General features: G+C 40.2%; 1 protein-coding gene across 11 annotated transcripts in view; it reads left to right on the top strand.

Moving 5' to 3' along the window:
* The window catches only part of kirrel3b (kirre like nephrin family adhesion molecule 3b), a 242843-nt gene that overhangs the window by 170008 nt on the left and 52562 nt on the right, over nucleotides 1-20273 (top strand). For all 11 annotated transcript variants that reach the window (XM_054793825.1, XM_054793821.1, XM_054793827.1 and 8 more), the window contains exon 6: nucleotides 8889-9039. In XM_054793825.1, the coding sequence (XP_054649800.1) occupies nucleotides 8889-9039 (151 nt within the window). The remainder of the gene's footprint in view (nucleotides 1-8888; nucleotides 9040-20273) is intronic.

Genomic DNA, 20273 nt, shown 5'->3' with positions numbered 1-20273 from the left:
TTCACTGAAGCCCATCAGTATGGTTTTTGTTGCGACAGGAAATGCCATTTTGCATCCAAACCTTGTGCAGGTTCAGTGATGCGAATATGACCAAAAAGTAGTCAACTTCAGTAACTGCTCAACTTCTTGCGCAGTTTCCTCCTAAATACACGTGAAAACAGCTTGCATGGTGACAGTGCATGAAATCTTTCCACTCTTTCTAGACAGATGAGCAACAAAAACCACCTGTTGATCAACATCTTTGCATTAGCTTGAAATAATTAGCCAGTTATTTGCCTCCGTATCCAGATGGCGCTTTGAAAGCTATTCCCTTGAAAATCCAGGTTTTTATTTAAAAAAAAAGTTTTTGTCCAGTGTACAAATCAATGCAGACAAGCAGACGGTAAGCTTATGGAACACATCAGTGCCGCTTCATTCCTGTATTGGTGGTATTCTTTATTCTTTCAAACTGTTTTCAAAATGCTCTGATTTTAACTCCGAGTGTAACGGTTCATGTATGTGTAATCAATTCTTTCAGGGTGGAATGTTATTATTTTTTTAAATTTAGTTTCTTCATGTTCCTACTTAACAACACTCCGACAGTAGCCTGGTGTCATGATTGCCTGACCCCCCCTCCCCCCCCCCCCCCCCCCATACACTTCTAACTGACATTTAGCCTTAAGGCTAATGATGGAATCAACGCTGTCATGTTCCATTTCCATTTGCACAAATGGCATAAAGAGACCAAGCACTTTGGAGCACGAGCGCCTCCCCCTCCGCTCTCTTCCCTTCCCCACCGTGCCCTGGCTGCCTCATCCCATTATCGGCTTTTTTCAAAGAGCAGATAAATGCCATTGATTGGGACTGTGGTATGGCACCACTGGCTTATTTGAATAAAATGATTGGTGGAGGTGGCGCTCGCTAATAGCAGAGGATGCGCTTCCTGCCTTCCACTTCCTCTCTGAGAGACGGAAGATACGAAGACGTGCGCTGATGTCGCTGATGGATGCACGCTCGGCTGCACAGACCTCAAGAACACTTATCTCTAATGACTATACAGTACCATGACAAATCTATGCTTTCTGTATTGGAAAAATTGCACAGAGCAGCAAGGGGACTTTTTGTATGCATCTCTCTTCTCATGTTTTGATAATTAAGACTATGATGAGACGCACACGGTCAAGGATTTGACCTGTAAAGGCCCTTTGAACTTTATCGCACATTTATCTCAGGTTCAAAAAGCCATCGGCACACTTTGCCATCACAAATACTCTTTAGGGTGCAGCAGCTTGAGGAAAATAAAGAAAAACACATTTTCAATCCTGCTAAGTTCAGTTGTGTATAAAGGAAAATGAAGTGACTTTTAGTACCGAAGGTGAGAGTAAACAGATCCTTTTTTTGGGAGGTAGCGTGCACCCCAACTGTACTCTGCTTTCAGAAGAGAAGCTCACTGTGCCTCTACTCTCGATTCTGCTAGAAGTTACCAGGATGCTTTAGAACGGGGTGTCTCAACTTGTGGCTCGGGACCCGTGGGAGGGTTGCGGACAGCTCATCAGATGCATCAGGCCTGCGTCGGAAACATGCTCCAGTTCAGGGGTCACCAACGTTTTTCCTTGTGAGAGCTACTTTTACAAAATGAAAATGGCCAAGAGCTACTCATTTTTGTAACATTCATTTTCAGAGCTTTTTTTAAACCCAAACAAAGCGAATACGCTTGTTTTAACAAAATGCTGGCGTCCACAACTCACATTTTGTATTTCAGAATGCATTTCTTTCTACTGTTCTTTCATTATTAACTGAAAACCTGAATGAAAAGCAGGCTTGCGGGCACCTCATGTGGTCGTGGGGGGCTACCTGGTGCCCGCGGGCACCACGTTGGTGACCCCTGCTCCAGTCTATTGTCGTAGCAAATGAAGAACACTACTGTTGATTTTTGGAGATGAGATGTAAATATTAACAGGGTTATTTCAAATATAAATGTCCTTACATTGATACTCTTGCCCTATAACCTCTTATATAGCTTGTGTCATTTTATATTTAATTATAACTTTATTACTGGTGTCTTTGATAAGGCGGTCTTCGTTTGGAGAAAAGATGTCTAGCGAGAACAGGGCATCCAGAGGCCAATCAGACTGTGAACCATGACATTGCTTTTATGAATGATGATAAATGTAATATAGACGTGGCAGTGTGTGAGGCATTATTGGAAGCGCACAGGAAGTGCTTTACACACACTTTAAACCCTGCAATCCAACCTATCGCGTTCCCGGCGTCAGCGTTAGCGAGTGACGTGTGGATTTTTTTCCATTGGAGTTGAACAGTTGCATCCGTGTTAATATCCAAGCAGAAGCTGTAGTAATCCTACATTTGATCGAAGTTACTTAATATTTATCAGATCAAAACACGTAGACGTTCGGACTTGTCTGCACCCTTAATCACCGTTACCATTAATCACCGTCAATATTAACTCATTCAATACCAAAGACGTATTTATATGTTTTTATAAACCCGAACGCCTGATCCCAACAACGTATTTATACGTCTTTTACGTTTTTCTGAGGCAAAAAGAGGTGATGATGAACGCCACACTAATGGATTTCACTTCAGAGCAAATATAGCCATAAAAAATGCCACAAGGTGGCAGATTTGCATTTGGTAAGAGCTCGGCAGAGATCATGTGGACGGAAAAAACACACATGACAGGAAGGAGGAAGTGAGGGAGCTTGGAGGAGTGTAGCGTGCAGAATGTTACCAATGTACCCATTGTATTAATGCATTAATGCATTAATTTATTAATGCATTAATGCATGCACACACGCGTGCACACATATGCACACACAAATCTGAAAAATGTAAATAGTTCATGTTGTATTTGTAAACAAATTATTTTTAGCTAAAACAACCCCATTTTTGTGTTGTTTAGTTGTTTAGATCTTTGAGCTGTGACAAATAATATTTGTGTCAAAGTGAAAGTTATGCTTGAAATGTATCTTTTCACAAAAAGCTGGTTTTCACCCTGTTTTAATCACGAACTGATATTTTCCTGAAACATACCTATGTTCTACTGCTGATTACTAAAGAACCGAAAAAGGCAGAAAAAAAACTTTTTTTTTTCTGACGGAAGATGGAGTCTAACCTTTCTTTTGGTAGGTTCCATGTTTATATAGCCATAGAACACAATATTCTGTGTGCCTTGAAAGATCAGTCAAAATAATCTAAATCTAAAAATAATCTAGTATGTTTAGCTAATATTTGGTTTAGCTTTACCACAGGATACAATGACATGGTAGCGGGTGATATCAATATAGCAGTAAAAAACAAAGTTCAAAGTCTTTTCCAAAACAGGAAATAGCAACAGGAGGTGCAGGTCCAGACTAAAACACTTAACCAAAGGGCAACATCATTACTGATGGGAGGCAGGTGTGCCCCGCTGCTACGCCTTAACTGACGTCAAGTGGTGGAACTAAACACAATACAGGAGGTAGCAAAATAAAAGCACAAAACAGGAAATATGCGAAAAATAATAAGGAAAAAAAAACATGACACACGGAACATAACACAGTGGATCCGTGGACATTTGTGGACACACATGTCAGGCATCATACTGTTGTCCACTCCTACCAAATCCTCCTCCCTAATGTCATTTTTTTGTATACGCTTAGCTTGCAAGGTGATATGGTTTTATTGCTGTGAGCATGGGAGAAAGCAATGATGACATTTTTATGACTTGTTCTTGCTGGCAAATGCATTTTTATACTGTATATGAAATCAGGTTTGCTATTTTCATCCAGGTAGACATTTGAATGAAGAAAATTGACTTGGAGCATAATTCCTCCTGTGTCTTTTCTCGGCTATGTCACTGACGACCCTCAAGGATCTCTTCGCTGCATAGGAAATTCACATTTCTTTGCTGAGAGCACTGATGCTTGAATGCAAAAGACTTGTAACTATTTCACGCAATCACGATAGACTGCTCTTTTCTAACGGCACATCAGAGAATCACCTGCGCTATAATCTGTTTCATGACAACCACCTAGTAAAAACATCATGATTCCAGTAGCCTGGACACTCAGAACAAGAAAACAAAACACTAAACTGTGCAGTGATAGCGTATTTTCTGCAAGATTGGCACTTTTAGATGCTGAAAACACTTGTCAGAAAGCAGATATCCCCCCCCCAAATGCCCTGAGAAGATGTTTCCATCACATTATGGCTATTATGTGATGTCATGTAGAGCAGGAGGAAATAGAATTAGATCACTTTGATGGAGGGAAGAGGCTGGATGGATGTTGGACAAAACATCGTACTTTGTGCCTCAGTCAGCGTTTAGCATGTGGACTAGGTTTGCAACTAACTCATTTTCTTTGTCGATTAATCTGAAGATAGTTGTTTCGATTAATTGAGTAATCCAGACGGACTAAATCAATCAGAATAGAGGCAAAAATGTCAGTCACTGTTTTCCAAAGTCAAAGCCGATGTGTGTGACTATCATGTGTTTGCCTAAAACACAAAGATATTAGACATGCTTTCATGGATGACTCAAGAAATCAAAACATTCACATTTGAGAGGCTAATATTTACATTTTTAACAAAAAAAAATATTAATGAAATACCAGAGTAGTTGCCAATTAATTAGATAATTGATTAATCATCAATTCATCAAGAACATCACATTTGGCGATGCTAACTCAACGATAACATCACTGTAAACACACTTTAGGCCAAGCGCTGAATTACCTTGTCTGGCAGCACATCAAGTTTTATCGAGTAGGTAATCCATTTGGTTCAGCTGTTTTTTAATTAGAAGATAATCCCGTTTAATTGGATTTTTTTTTTAAGCCACCAACTGATCTGCTACTCACAGGTCACCTTCTTGTTAGGATCAAAGTTGGCCTTCAAAGTCTGGTCACTTAAGTTGAATATTGTTACGTTTATCAGCAAGTATCGGAACGTATTCCACAACAAATCTAGTGTTCTAGTGTAGACCTATGAGAAACTGAACATCAACAGTACTGTAATCCCTCGTTTACTGTGGTTAGCTCATTCAGTCAAAGTTGTTTTTCAAAAGGGATTTTTTGACGATTTTGACTGACCTTTCAAGGCACATAGAATGTTGTGTTCTATGGCTACTTGTATATAAACATGGAACCTACCAAATGAAAGATTAGACTCCTGTCTTTCAGCAGAAAACCTATGTTTCTACCTTTTTCCATTCTTTAATAATCAGCAGTAGGACATAGGTAAATTTCAGGAAAATATCAGTTCCCAACTAGGAAAGGTAGAAACCCATCTTTTTGTGAAAAGATACATTTTTAGCATAACTTTCATTTTGAAACAAATATTTGTTGCTTTTGTGACAGCTCAAATATCTAAACAACTATACCACAACATAAACAACACAAAAACATCAACATAACTATTTATTTACAAATATAACATCATGAACTATTTACAATTTTCACATTTGGAACTGAACTATGTGTGTGCATGAGTGTGCACGCGTGTGCACGTGGGGCGTTAAAATTTCCCTACAATGCGTGACCTTCTGCGCGCTACACTCCTCCACCCTCTCCCACTTCCTCCTTCCTGTCATGTGCTATTCTTCTGTCCACATGGTCTCTGCCGAGCTCTTATCAAATGCACCTCGTGGCCATTTTAATGGCTTAAAATTGCTATGAAGCTAAATGCATTAGAGGGGAGCTGCAAAAAAAGGTAAAAGACGTATAAATACGTTGCTGGGATCGTTGAATGAGTTGCATACATTGAATGAGTCCTTAGTTATTAACCAAATATTTCTGTAGTTAGAGCATAGAAAGCCGGTTTACGATCTTCTAAATATGGTTTTCAACATTATTACAGCCCTCTAGATATGAAATAACATCCCTATAGTCACCTATAGTCACCTTTACACTTGTATTACCAATATAGTAGACATAATCAGGGAAAATAGAAATGATGAAATGTAGAATAAAGCGTTCCCTCGTTCTGTCACGGTTCACCTTTTGTGGACTCGCTGTTTTGCTGGGGGGGGTTTTGTGCTTTCTTTTTTTTTTTGACACAGTGAAGTTGTGAAATAAAATAAATAAATAAATCCAAATACCATGACACCCAATCATAGTGCAGCAACATGAGATGCACTTACTTTTCCCACTGGCAAATATTAAATCCATTTATACTTTTTTATATTATGGATTTTTATTTTAAATACACGTACCAAACTCGTCATGAAATACAATACTGGCTGAGTAGCAGAAAGTGTTACACTCCCATAACAAATAAATAAATAGGCAGCATATCATGGACTGTTTTGACAACTCATCAAGTACTGTGAAAAACAAAAAAAAACATGAATGCACACAATCAGATTTGGGCACAGTTGTCAAATGTGGTTATTATATTATATCCTTTGTAGTTTTTGGAATATGTATATACTGTACAGTATTTTTTAATACACGGGGTTTGTTTTCATGTCCTTTCTGCTGGAAGTTTTAAGTGTTTTTTTTAACTAATGCATGCATCTTTTTTGTGTCATGCTATGAAAGAGTTACCTTGAAGAACATACTACACTAATAAGTGTTTTTTTTTTTTTTTTATTGAACGTGTTTTAATAGCTCAGTGCCATTTTAGTGTGATAATAGTGTGCTCAAGAGTGAAGGTAATTTAAAGTAATGTACGGTTCCATCAAGGTAGTTTGCTCATCAAAGGAAGTAAATGTTGGAAGTAAATGTCATTTATGTCACAATTGAAGAATTCCAGTCCCGGTTTGCAGTAATGATGTTTCCCCTAAGCTTTTTTCTGCATTTTAGTGTCATAAAAAGCTGTTTGAGCTCTTCTCCAGTCGTCTTCTGTAAGAGTCCGTGCGGAGGAAATGACCATGCTGTGATCCTAGGATTTGCAAGACAAATCCAATGTAGAAGTGCAGTAAAGCTTCTTCTGGTCAAGGCAGGCCGTCCTTTCTTCCCAAACAAAAACGGCATGATGTGTTTTTTGCCACTGTGGGGTATTCTATTCTTCACAACAGCGAGTCCTTCTTAAGGAAATGTGTTTTGACTTTGTGGTTGACCACGTCGCCCAAGCAATTTGTTCTCATCCAGTGGTTTGCTTCTGTCCCACCCTGGTTAACATCCACTCTCCAGAATCCTCCCGCGCTACGGCGTTCGCTACCTACTGATTCCAGATGGCTTCCACAATGGAGGGCTCAGAAAGATGAGCGTTGCAAAGAAGATTGATGTTCTTTGCCGAGTATGACAAGCCATGCGGCGGAGCGTGGCTCTTAAGACGCAGAAAAAAGGGGGACTTGAGAAGCATTTACTTCTTTTCATAGCAAGAAGCTGCGCAGTTCTAAACGTTGCCGCCTTAAAGGACAAGATGCCTGTGATGAGAAATTCCAATCAGATTCAGTATCTATCTCTAGGGGGCATATTTGCATGGAAACTGGGGAGAGCTATATGGTGTACTGTGATGCATTAACCAGCAATTCATTTCTTTCTTTGCCATTTCATCTCGGCTCATTCACACAATCTCCAAGCTGCAGTTTGTACTTAGACAGTTTGATCGTGTTTAGGGTTAGTTATCGGGCAGTGACTCTCAAACTTTTTACACTAAGTACCACCTGGAAATGGTTTTACCACCGGTCTTTTCTATTCTATTCTATTATTGTACTCTTGTGTATTCATCATGAATGTGCCCTGCGATTGGCTGGCGACCAGTCCAGGGTGTAACCTCCCTCTTGCCGAAGTCAGCTGGGATAGGCTCCAGCATACCCCAGCGTTTCTGGCCAACCAGAAACCGGAACGGTTCGCTCCATGATTCTCCTTTGAAAATTAATTGGAAAATGTAAATGTCGCCGCCTATTGGTGGAAATTCATTTTACATTTTAATATTAGATGTAACATTCTGCGCATCCTGTACACCAGGGGTCACCAACGTGGTGCCCGCGGGCCCCCCACGACCACATGAGGTGCCCGCAAGCCTGCTTTTCATTCAGGTTTTCAGTTAATAATGAAAGAACAGTAGAAAGAAATGCATTGTGAAATACAACATGTGAGTTGTGGACACCAGCATTTTGTTCATGTTCTGGTAAAACAAGCATATTCGATTTGTTTGGGTTTAAAATAAGCTCTGAAAATAAATGTTACAAAAATGAGTAGCTCTTGGCCATTTTCATTTTGTAACAGTAGCTCTCACAAGGAAAAACGTTGGTGACCCCTGCTGTACACGGTGGCATGGCTCAGGTCGTAGAGTGGTCATCCCCCAACCTGATGGTTGCTGGTTCGGTCATCAGTCGGTGAATACATTTAATCAATTCTAAGATATTTCAATTTTCATTCTACATTTCAGTTCAGCTTTAGCATTCACACACAATTCCTACTGAAATTGCTTCTTTTTTTATCATTAATCTTTTTGTTAAACTGTAGTGTGGCCAGTCTAGGCAAATTGTTCAGTGTTATTGTCGTACAAAATACTACCTACTTGTGGCTCGGATAATTTTAAGCATTTATACACTTTCTGATTTGCTTTTTTGGACTAGTGAGTGAACAAAGGCTACTCAACACTAAATGGTGCAAAATTGCATCCCAGCTTGGTAATGTTAATAATCGTATGGGCACCATAGCTGGCAATTCATTCATTCACTTTGTATGCCGCTTAATCCCTATTAGGGTTACAGGGTTATGTTGGAACCAATCCCAGCTGACTTTGGTGGCAGGGTACACCCTGGACTGGTCGCCAGCCAATCACAGGGCAGATATAGACTAAACCCCACACAGAAACTCTACACAGGTGGCCAATGGAGAATCTGTTGGCATACTGTATAAACAATAAATGGACTATTACATATAAAGTGATACTGTAATCTGCATGACCACCTATGCAAACTTCTTATATTTCCCCATCTTCCCTGTCTGCAGACGTTGCTCCGGGATGGGAGGAGAGAAACCACTGTGAGCACTCTCTACCTGTCGCCCTCAAACATTGAGACAGGCCAACAGATCATCTGTAAGGCCTCAAACAAGGCTGTCCCCAACGGCAAGGAGAGCAGTGTCACCATCGACATCCAGCGTAAGCACATGATTCACCTTTTTTACTATGTCATTTCTGTTTTTTGGGTGTATTTTTGCCCTTCCTCTGTTACCTTTGTATGGAAAATGGGTTTTGAGGCATATCAGCAACCATCGTATCATGCGTACTCCAAGGTTTGAACCTCCTTCATGCATGACATCATAGGGTGGACACATTTGCTTTTTTTCTTTGTTTTTTGTTGTTGTTTTTTTGCTAATATTGAGTTTTGAAATCCTATGCAGAGATTGTGTTTCGATCTGACAAATCTTGAGTAAGTTTTATCAAGTGTAGAATTACTACAGCAATTGCTTGGACTGCTTGGACTGCTTGGTCCGCGGCAGTTGTTGAACTCTGTTGATGAAAATGTCTCAGTTGATGTCTCACGTCTCACTCATCAAAGCTAATGAGTGACGCTGGAAACACAGAGTGTAGGTAGGATTGCAAGGTTTATAGTCTGTCATTTCTGTGTACATATCCCATGTTCCAACGAGGACACCTGCAGCTTCTATACAAGTGCAGCCTGTATGTATGCTTGTTTTTCTTAAATTTGGTGCTGCTTCTTCAGGTGCGCTCAATAGTCCAGAATTTACGGTATATCCCACCTCCTCCTGCTTTGATGTAAAACACACACACGCGCACACGCACTACTTATGTTTGTAGTCAGCTAATGATAGCGATTTGGCAATGTTTACAAAGTTAGCTACCATGGAATGAATAGCCTGTCATGACAACAACATGAATGTAAATTGTTGATTGCCTCTCTGAGACTGCTTTTGTGTGTATGTACGCACCACAGACATGTGCGTTACTTTATTCAAGCCAAAAGAAAGTTTACAACAATTTGTATCAATTTAATTCATAAAGGTAAAAAAAAAAAAGTGAATTTTATACAAGCCAGTCTCTTAAACCACTATTGGTAACATATGGTAGCCAGCAAGGGACTTACATTTTTTTGGTTTCAAAAATTGTTCTTTGGAGCGAGTTGCATAAACACCAACTCTAAAGAAAATTGTTGTTTTCACAAATTTTCCAAGTAAAAACATGTTCTGAACTCCCGTTTCCATGCCAGAATCATATTGAACAGAATAAAGAGTTGCCGTAATGCCGTGCTTCCCAAATGGTGAGGCATGGTGAACCGTCAGGGCGAGCGTATTAGTGCATACCTGCCAACGTGTAAGAATTTTTTGTACTTGGCATCGACTTTGACCCTTATATGCTTGTATGCTTCGCTGATCCCCAGGTACGCTCTTCTCTTTGTTGCATTTTGTTGGTTTCAGTTTCAAGTTCAGTTTGTACAGCACAGATAAATAATTTGGTGGGGGCCTGAAACAATTTCTGTCCGCTATGGGGGGCATGACAAAAAATAATTGAGAACCACTGCCGTAGAGTCAATGAAGGTCCTCAAGGTCAATCTTGCAAATCAACAAACTGCGATTGAATGAACAGCACCTCTGCTGGTTGCAGTCCAATATTGCACTCAGTTTTGCTTCAGTTACTGTAAGTTGTAACGAATGCACAATTAATTCCACACTGCTTTCTTAAGTGATTATTTGATTGCCATGCCCTGTACAGTTAATTGCAGGCTTTATTAGCGCTAGAGTTGACCCTGGAACAGATTATTTGAATTATATTATTTCATATGGCAAGAATTGTTTGTAAATAAGAGCGCATCTGATCGCAGGTGACATTATAGCTTGTCAATAGTTTCCACATCGCTTTCCTGTACAAAGTGCTGGAGGATGGATGAATTAGATTTGAATCCTTTTATTTATGAGTAAATATGAAAGGAACGATCCATCTAACATGAACACAATTGTCATCTTGCTACCTCTCACTGTCTCCACCACTATGATTGCCTCCCTCTGGTCATCCGTCTTCCAGATGAGGGCATGTGCAATCTCCTTTTAAAGCCAGAGGAAATATGCCCAATGTGTAGAATACTTTGGGCCTGGATTGTGGAGGAGTCTTTTTTTTTTTTTTTCCTCCCAGTGAGAGAGAGAGAGAGAGAGAGGGATTTTTTTTCCATCACTTGCAGCCCCTTCAACACCATTAAGTATGACTAATAAAGCAGAAAATGCTATTCAGAAGGGCCATTATGACAGACGGCTCTTCTTTTTATAATGTGTATCACAAGAGGCAAGCATGTTGTGATCTGGACAGTTGTGTTTTGGCATTCCGTGCGGCATACCCGTCCTGCTATTTAGCCTCGCTGCATGTGATGATGTGTTGCTACATCCCGGTTGTCGTCTTACTGCTAAAAGTGCAATTTAACTTCCCAAAAGTTAAATGCTCTCAAAGTAGCATTCCTGGAAAAACAAAAATAAAAATCACACAGAGTGGCACGATTGGTAAAGGTGAGCCAGGGCACGGCACGATTGCTGGTGCAGCTGTGCGAGAGTACTCTCGTAAACCTCAGTCCTTGACTCCTTCAGACTTGCGCTGGACGTCGAGTTGACAGTCCAGGCTTTCAGCTCGATGGCTAGCGCTCTCGACTCTCATTTTGCAGACCTTGGCTCGGGCCCAGGCGTAACGCGGGGCTGGCTGGACCAGGCAACTTACAATTGTGCCGTGACCCGAATGAGAGTGAGGTTTAGATGGGTGAGTATAACGGATGCCAGCTGGTGCAGCTGTGTGAAAGTACGTTGGTAAACCTCACTGTCTGATGCCGTAACCCCTGACGTTACAATTTTTACCCTTAGGTCCCACAATGGTCCCTCTCATACAAGTGTAATTCAATTTTTTCCCCCATTTTAACTTCATCAAATCTTTTCCACATCCTTAGATCTAATCATAGATTGTTTTCTTTTTTTTATGTTTTGTTCTTCTTTTATCATAAGGCAAATTTTTTCCGTTTTTTTTTTTTTCAATGGGAAAAACACAAAATATGCAGTGTTTTCCAAAATGGAAGCACTAAGTAGAATATTTGTAATAATAAAGAATTAATAAATCTGTGTTTAATAAAATAAATATTTGTTTAATGAAATAAATATATATTGAATAAAATCAATACGGTAAAGCATTTCATTGAAGGACAAGCGACATAGAAAATGGATGGATGGATGGCTCTGCAATGCTGCCTCTGTCCACCAGAGGGAGCCAGAGCAGTCCAGAGGGAGGCTGACATCATTGTAGCGACCAGTGAGCGCTTTGTTCAGACGCAATGCATTATGGGAAAACTTTAATATATATATATTTTTCATTTAAACTCGTATTGGTTTGTATATTTTTTAGGTATACCTTTTTAGTGTTAAGTTGCTGTGTGATGAGTTTAGTATTCTTTGTAAGATGACACAGTGAGTCAGACTGCTATATTGAGTGGCACAGTATTTTGAACGATTAGTCGTAGTTCTGAAGTAAAGGAGATGTCACAAGATTAGAAATTAGCCGCACCGCTCTATAAGGCGCAGGGTTCAAAGTTTAAGACAAAAGTAGTGGCTTATACAAATCAAGGTATTCAATAAAAACAAATAACAAATCCAGCCATTGTCGATGCCGCTTGTCCTCACTAGGGCTGCGGAGCCACGCTGGATCCCAGCTGACATATGGATGACAGTCGGGTAAAACAAATAATTTTAAAAAAATCCTGGGCAAGTTTCATAGAATGTACACGCTTAGTTTTCCCAACGTGCCTCAAGGGTTTTGGGAGTCGCATTGGACATCTAGTTGACAGCCCAGACTTTTAGCTCGATGTCTAGCGCTCTCGACTTCCATTCTGGGGGCCTAAATGAAATAACTCTAAATAGTTAGCTCAAAACCCATTTGTGCACTTAATAAAGACATGTCATTTAATTCATGGGATTGCTCCTCTCACAAGTAATTCATGATATCCGCCACCCTGCACCAAGAAATAAGAACTAATGGATATAATCCACAAAGTCAGGGAAATAGCAGTAATACAGCAGAGAAGAAGTCATGGGACACACAAACAGGCAGAAGCAGGAATGGTCAGTTTGAGTGCATGCCAGCGGCGGCCAGGAGAGGGAGTGGGAATTGTGTCCAAGTCTAAAACGGTGGCGTAGTGTTAGTACGTCCTAACATGGCTTAGCCTCTCCATCCTCCTCCCCATTTGACTGACTCGGCAGGGAAGGCGCGCAGCTCAGCTCAGCATAGCTGCTTCATTTTCCTGTGCTAACATCCACTTCCCAAATTAAGCCGCTTGCGAAAATGAAACAGTGCCGTAATTGAACTCTGATTCACGCGTGTTGGGTATCAATTTGCTTAATTTCCATGCTGCCTTATTCAATTACAAGGTTCTTGGCTCTCAGCAGCGGAATTTGAAGCACAGCTTGGTTTTGAACAAGAATGATATTTTGTTGTTATTTTTGTACCGCTTTGATTGCTGCATGCTCCTTGTGAGAGGGTTCAATTTAAAGTGTGGCGTGACCCTCTTCTGTTCAAATGCCAGCAGGATTCAGACACAGAAAAGCACCATCCATGCACCATAAACATGATTTCTCGTATATCCAAAACGTTACACAGGAAGTCATACAAAAACAAACAAAGGCTTTTACGCCGACAGAAAATACCAACCTTGGTGGATGTAATAACTTTATACTGGAAAACTAGAGCAGTAAAAGCTGAAGCTTCTCCAAAATAACAACAAATCCCTTCAGTAAAAGTCTACCAGGATGTTGAGGAAGGACGACTGGACTGTAAATATTGATGGGTCCGTTTTCAAACAAGCAAGATCGCAGTAGTATACAAAAGTGTGTTCCAGCCCTGAAGGTGAAAGTAGAGATATTGAGGAAAATTGCAATATTTACCACGCAGCACAAGGATGGTGGGTAACATTCCGAGACTACTCGAGAATAGCAAATAACCACGAGTGATTGAGACCTCCCTTTCCAAGCCCGCCTTCTAGCTTGACGCTGACATTCTCCTCCGATTTTGGATCAGCATTTTCAATAAAAGTGACTGTTGTAATTGTTAGATTAGGTTCAGCTCCAGAACCCTCCCCAGCTAGCTGTCAGAGAAGGTGTTTCTGTTTGATGAAATTGGAATGATAAAACTGTGTGCAAAATATTTAGCCAAATAAACTTCACTACTTCTGAATAAAGCCTCTTCATAAATAAAAACTCAATGAAAATAGCCAAAAACGGTACTGCCAAAGTATAATCCATTAATATTAAAAAGTGGACATTTTTTATAAAATAATATACAAAATATTTTTGCAGTGCAAAATCATATCAATATCATTGAAGCTTGCGGTTTTTTGTCAAGCACTGACTCGCGATCTTGTCGAGCACCCGTGAGTCAGCGGAGCTGTCGGTCAGTGAAGCTCATTGGCTGAGCAAGTGAATTGTTTGTTTTGTCGAGCCTGCACAGCGACATGTTACCTGCTTTCCTCGTTTAGTTTACCTCGTGGTAACAGAGGAGATTAAGTAAGCGAGTTAATGGAGATGAGTATCCTTGAGTCCCGGTTCAGTAAAAAAACTAGTAAGCTTTGAACAACTCGTTCATGACTCACACGTCTCATGTCTTGCAATATGCCACGAAAGCTGCCCAATGAAGTCCCTTTTTTATGCCAATGTTCTTTACTGCGCAGTCTTTTGTTCCAAAGTGTCTTTCCAATGATCAGACAGCTTCCTGGAACAAATTCTGTATTCCATTAAGTGTCCTACAAAGGGTTCACCACCTGCCTGGGTGCCAGTGTTATATTTAACCAAGCAACACTTAAGGGACCTTCTTTGTTTTTGCCTTCCCGGTCCAGCTGAAAGAGCCTCAGACACATTCAGAGATGTTCTCAAAATGGAAAATGCATGGCCTGCCTGCCTGTTCTGAAATATTCTGGCTGTGCTTGAATTGGGCCACAGCCAGCTAGAAAGAGAGAGAGAGAGAGAGAGAGTGGTGTTGAATAAGCATCCAGCCAGAGTGGATGCTGCACACACTCACCTGCTCCTGATAACACACACCAGGGAGACAGACGAGAGGAAGCGCTCAACATATGTTTGCGTCATAAATACATGAGCGTGTGCTGCTCATGCATCACGATTGTCCTTCATTTTTGTATGTATGTTCAATTAGCGTCCTATTTTTCTGAGAGGCTCGCCTCATTATGCCATTTATGCAGGTCTATACCGCTAACCTGTTCTTATTTTCAGCCAATTGTTTCTTCTTTAATGTCAAGCATCACTTGTCTCCTCTTTCCCTTCACAAACTGATCAGTTGATTTGTGTCATAATCGGCTGGCCACAGACTCTTTTTGTTGTCAGTCTGGCTTGGACACTTACCAACATCACTGTTTTTTGCTCCCTGAGTTGCAGAAAGCGGACAGATAGGATGATTTGAGCATACATGCAGGTGCACGTTGATATGATTTCCTTAAATAAGTCATACAAAAATTCAAATCTGCATTTGGGCATTTCCGTTGTGAGGTTTGCATGTTCACCCCATGCTTGCATGGGGTTTTCCCCGGGTACTCCGGTTTCTTCCCCCATTCGGTTCATATTGGAGGCTCTAAATTGTCCATAAGTATTTTTTATTATTTAGGTTTTATTATTATAGTTTTTATTATATTATGTTTAGTTTGCAGTAGTGTGGAACTGCACTGCAACATTCTGAGATTGATAGTATATAATATTATATTTTGCAATATCTTAACCGCTGCGATTGACTCGCGACCAGTCCAGGGTGTACCCCGCCTCTCGCCCGAAGTCAGCTGGGATAGGCTCCAGCATACCCGCGACCCTAGTGAGGATAAGCGGCATAGAAGATGGATGGATGGAATATCTTCACCGTTAAATACTTCAACTGGAACCACACTCACATACTCTGGTAGTACCCGTCAGAACCTCGCATGAGTGTTCCCTCACCAACACGGGCATATAACAACCAAAGGTTGATAAAACTGTAAATTAACAACTATCTAATTGCAATTTAAGTCGTACTCATGAGAAAATGACAATGCCAGGTGGGATACATTGAGGTCTTCTATGACCTCGAATCCCTGTTTGTTAAATCAGAAATGTGGCTATCTCATTACATTCTGCACAAAATGTCTGGTGGGCGTAGATGAGCTTTCATTAAAATGGGGCTGCAACTGTATTAATTAAGAAAATAAATAAAACATTAGCCATTAAAACATTGCATTTGCTTTCCCATAAAAAACAATTCAAACCGTGCATTATTAAAATCCACATTTACAAGCTGCCATCCTTGTCTGCCTTTGTTTACTGTATTTCTTCTTTCATTAGAGCTCCTTGTGGAACACTGCATGGAGCATATCATGGGATGTCACAATGCACGCTAAAATAAATTAGCATCCAAAGATCTGCTATAGGGGTGTAAAACTGCAACCATTTCCCCTTGCCAATCTTCACTATTCTTGGTTGAGTAACAGATTGTTAACTTTTCCACCTCTGCTTCGTCTTAAGCATCTAAACTAGGGATGTCCACGTTTTTTGGCTCCTGATCTGATTTTATTTGTAGTCTTGCCGCTCCGATCCTTTTTAAAAAAAATAATAATAAGCTTTTGTTACAAATATGAATTTGTAATCCGTAAGAGTGGAGTTTTCAAGGGTGTTCCAATTCCGCAAATTCCATTAACGCGGAAATCATAAGGCCCTAGACTCTCTTCAACGCAATAGTATTTTATTGACGGTCCATAGTGTAAACAACCAGCGGTGAGAGCGGCACTTCCCAGCAGCTCCGCACACCATGACACAGTGTCCGGGCACAGTAAGGGTGAACCAACGCTGCAGCGGTGCCGAATATCCAACGTCCAAGGTGAAGGTAACTTCACCACGATACACCGGGGACATGTCTGCATGGTGGCGTTGCGTTTTCTTCTTGGCAGGAGTTGAGTGGCAACCAGCTTTGAGGCGCATTACCGCACCTACCATGTTGGAGAGTGGGCCAGTGTTACGGACGCGAAACGGCCCGATTTCGTGGCGGAAGCCGATATTATCCAATCTTCAAAATACAGTGGCTCAGTAGCCGATCCCGAAGATCGGATGGGGACATCCTTAATCTAAACCTAAATTATTCACATAGTCAGTGTATTTCAACAGCAGCATCTCATCCGATGCTCACAATTTACATTCAATTCAGTTGTGTACCCCCTACAGCGTTGTCTGACCTGGGGGTTAAACAAATTAGCGTCTAAATACACTATGTACGGGTGATGTTACTGAAATGAGAAGGATTTCAAGCCAACAAGTGTGACTATAAATCCTGGATATAGACTGCTGACTTCAGCTCGGTCCATAGCAGTCAATTAAGCGGCGGTAATTATTGAGAGCAGATGGCCGACTACCTCCCTGATGCATGACTTCACTTATTCCCCTTAGACTTCACTAATCACTGAAACTCATCCCACTGTGCTTCCTCACTGGACACTTCATTAGGTACACATTCTAATGGGATCCAATACAAGAGCTGGAAAGATGGTGACCTCATGTCTTGCCCACGACTGTACTTCATCAGTATTGATCTACCATTTCTAGTACATCCACAGAGCATCGACCCACATGGGAAAATGCCTGTCGGAGATGAAGGCACTCCCAGGCTTCTCTCTGTGGGTGTTTGCATTGTAAACAAGCCGAGCCGTGTGCCATTTGTTGGGACTAATTAATTAATAAAGAGCATGCAGATGTGCGATTGGGGAGAGTTTTTTTTTTTTTTTAGCAAAGCCAGCAACAGTACTACACATGCTCTCATTGCTTAATCAAGCAAATGATTGCAAATTTCATCTGAAAAGGACTTGGTGCAAGGAGAGGAATATACACTACCGGTCAGACGTTTTACACTTCAATATCTCTGGAGGAAAAACCTACATTTTTAAGTATGTAACAGAGGAGGTAGTAAGATTAGTTGCACCAACTGCCAAATCTTGAGCAACCTCCATTTCTGCAGAAAAGCTTTAAGCTGTTGACCCATTTTGTGGTCCCTGAAACAGTCCTTTTTGTATCATTTTGAAATACACAATTGATTTGGGTAACTTTACCTTTTTACCATTTCAAGCTTTGTACCATTTCAAGCTATTCATTGGACTTGAACGACTTGAATTTCAATAAATAACTGGACAAATTGGGGTGTTCTGAAACTTTTGACCGGTAGTGTATATTTGGAGCCATATTATACACATATACCGTGGTGTGAAAAAGTGTTTGCCCCCTTCCTGATTTCTTTATTTTTAGCATGTTTGTCACACTTCATCATGATCATCAAACGATCATCAAACAAATTGAAATATTAGTCAGTGAGAACACAACTGAACTCAAAATGCAGTCTTTTAATGAAACTTTTTCTTATTAAGAGAGAAAAACAATCCAAACCTACATGGCCCTGTGCGGAAAAAGTGATTGCTCCCCCGTTAAAACATAACTTAACTGAGATTAATTGAGATATATCAGTGTGGAAAAGGTTATAAAGCCATTTGTAAAGCTTTGGGACTCCAGCAAACCACAGTGAGAGCCATTTTCCACAAATGGTGAAAACATGGAACATTGGTGAACCCGCCCAGGAGTGGCTGACCAATCAAAATGACCCCAAGACCGAAGCGACGACTCATCCAAGAGGTCACAAAAGATCCCACAACAACATCCAAAGAACTGCAGGCCTCACTTGCCTCAGTTAAGGTCAGTGAAGAAAGACACTGGGCAAAAATGGCCTGCACGGCAGAGTTCCAAGACCAAAACCACTGCTGAAGAAAAAGAACATTAAGGCTAGGCTCAATATTGCCAGAAAACATCTTGATGATCCCCAAGACTTTTGTGAAAATACTCTGACGAGACAAAAGTTGAACTTTTTGGAAGGTGTGTGTCCCATTACATCTGGCGTAAAAAGTAACGCCGCATTTCAGAAAAAGAACATCATACCAACAGTAAAATATGGTGGTGGTAGTGTGATGGTCTTAGGGCTCTTTTGCTGCTTCAGGACCTGACAGACTTGCTGTGATAAATAGAACCATGAATTCTGTTGTCTACCAAAAAATCTTGAAGGAGAATGTCCGGCCATCTGTTGGTGAACTCAAGCTGAAAGGAACTTGGGTTCTGCAGCAGGACAATGATCCTAAACACACCAGCAAGTCCACCTCTGAATGGCTGAAGAAAAACAAAATGAAGACTTGGAGTGGCCTAGTCAAAGTCCTGACCTGAGTCCTATTGAGATGCTGTGGCATGACCTTAAAAAAGTGCTTCAGCTGAAAAACCCTCCAATGTGGCTGAATGACAACAATTCTGCAAAAGGTGAGCCCACTACTGCCCACTGTTATTAGCATGAGCTTCTACCTTTGCTCTTTTTTCCCATTTTTGCTGTTTTTTTATTTACCAAATTTCAACTTTCTTCTTCTTTGTAAATATTCTTACTCGTAATCATGACACACAATATTATCCTTAACAATATTTTACTTTACTTTTTCCCCAAGCAAATTTTCCAAAAAATACAACTTTATTTTGTTTTGTTTTTCATAATATTAGGACTTTTTTAAAAAAGTGTTTTTTTTTTTTTCAAATTGCAACTTTATGCGACTAAAATAACATTATTTTGATATTATTCTCGTAAAATTGTGACTTTTTTTTCGTTATGATACAATGTTTTTCTCTTGTATTTTTTTGGGTAAAATTACAGCTGTTTTTTTTTTCATTTCTGCTGTTTTTGAAAATTTTCCAATTATTATAATTTTTCTGTAAATGTTCTCCTCATAATTACAGTATGACTTTATTCCCATAATATTTGGACTTTATTCTTCGGTAACGTTCTAACCTTTTCTGCAATCTAATTTTCCAAAAAATTACAACTTTATTTGTTGTTTTGTTTTTCGTAATATTACGACTTGAAAAAAAAAAAAACGCCTTTCATTAATATTTTAACTTTATGCTACTAAAATGATATTATTTTTCCCGATAATGTTACGACGTTATTCTCATAAAGTTACAGCTTTTTTCTTTTTAGATTACGACTTTTTTCTCCTAATATTTCGACTTTATTACAGCTGATTTTTTCCATTTTACTGGGGTTTTTTAAAAAAGTTTTTCAGCCAATAAAAAAACATCCCTGATTTAGTAGATGTGGCCAAAAATCTAATCATGAAATAATTTCCAGTTTGTTGGCTCGGCGCCTTGTGATCAACACCATGCGGTTAGTACTCGGTGTGGTCCTCCTGAAGTCAGCCAGCCAGCCTAATGACAGTGCAGGGCCCATATTGTTGAGACTGCAAGCCACAAACAGATGGCCAGCAAACAGCTCCACCATGCACACTCATGTCTGAGTCGGATCCTACTTGAGAACAGCTG

Source organism: Dunckerocampus dactyliophorus, chromosome 12 (assembly GCF_027744805.1).
Source record: "Dunckerocampus dactyliophorus isolate RoL2022-P2 chromosome 12, RoL_Ddac_1.1, whole genome shotgun sequence".
Taxonomy (NCBI): Eukaryota; Metazoa; Chordata; class Actinopteri; order Syngnathiformes; family Syngnathidae; genus Dunckerocampus; species Dunckerocampus dactyliophorus.
The sequence above is the reverse complement of the archived record's forward strand: the minus strand, read 5'-3'. Positions and strand labels throughout refer to the sequence as shown.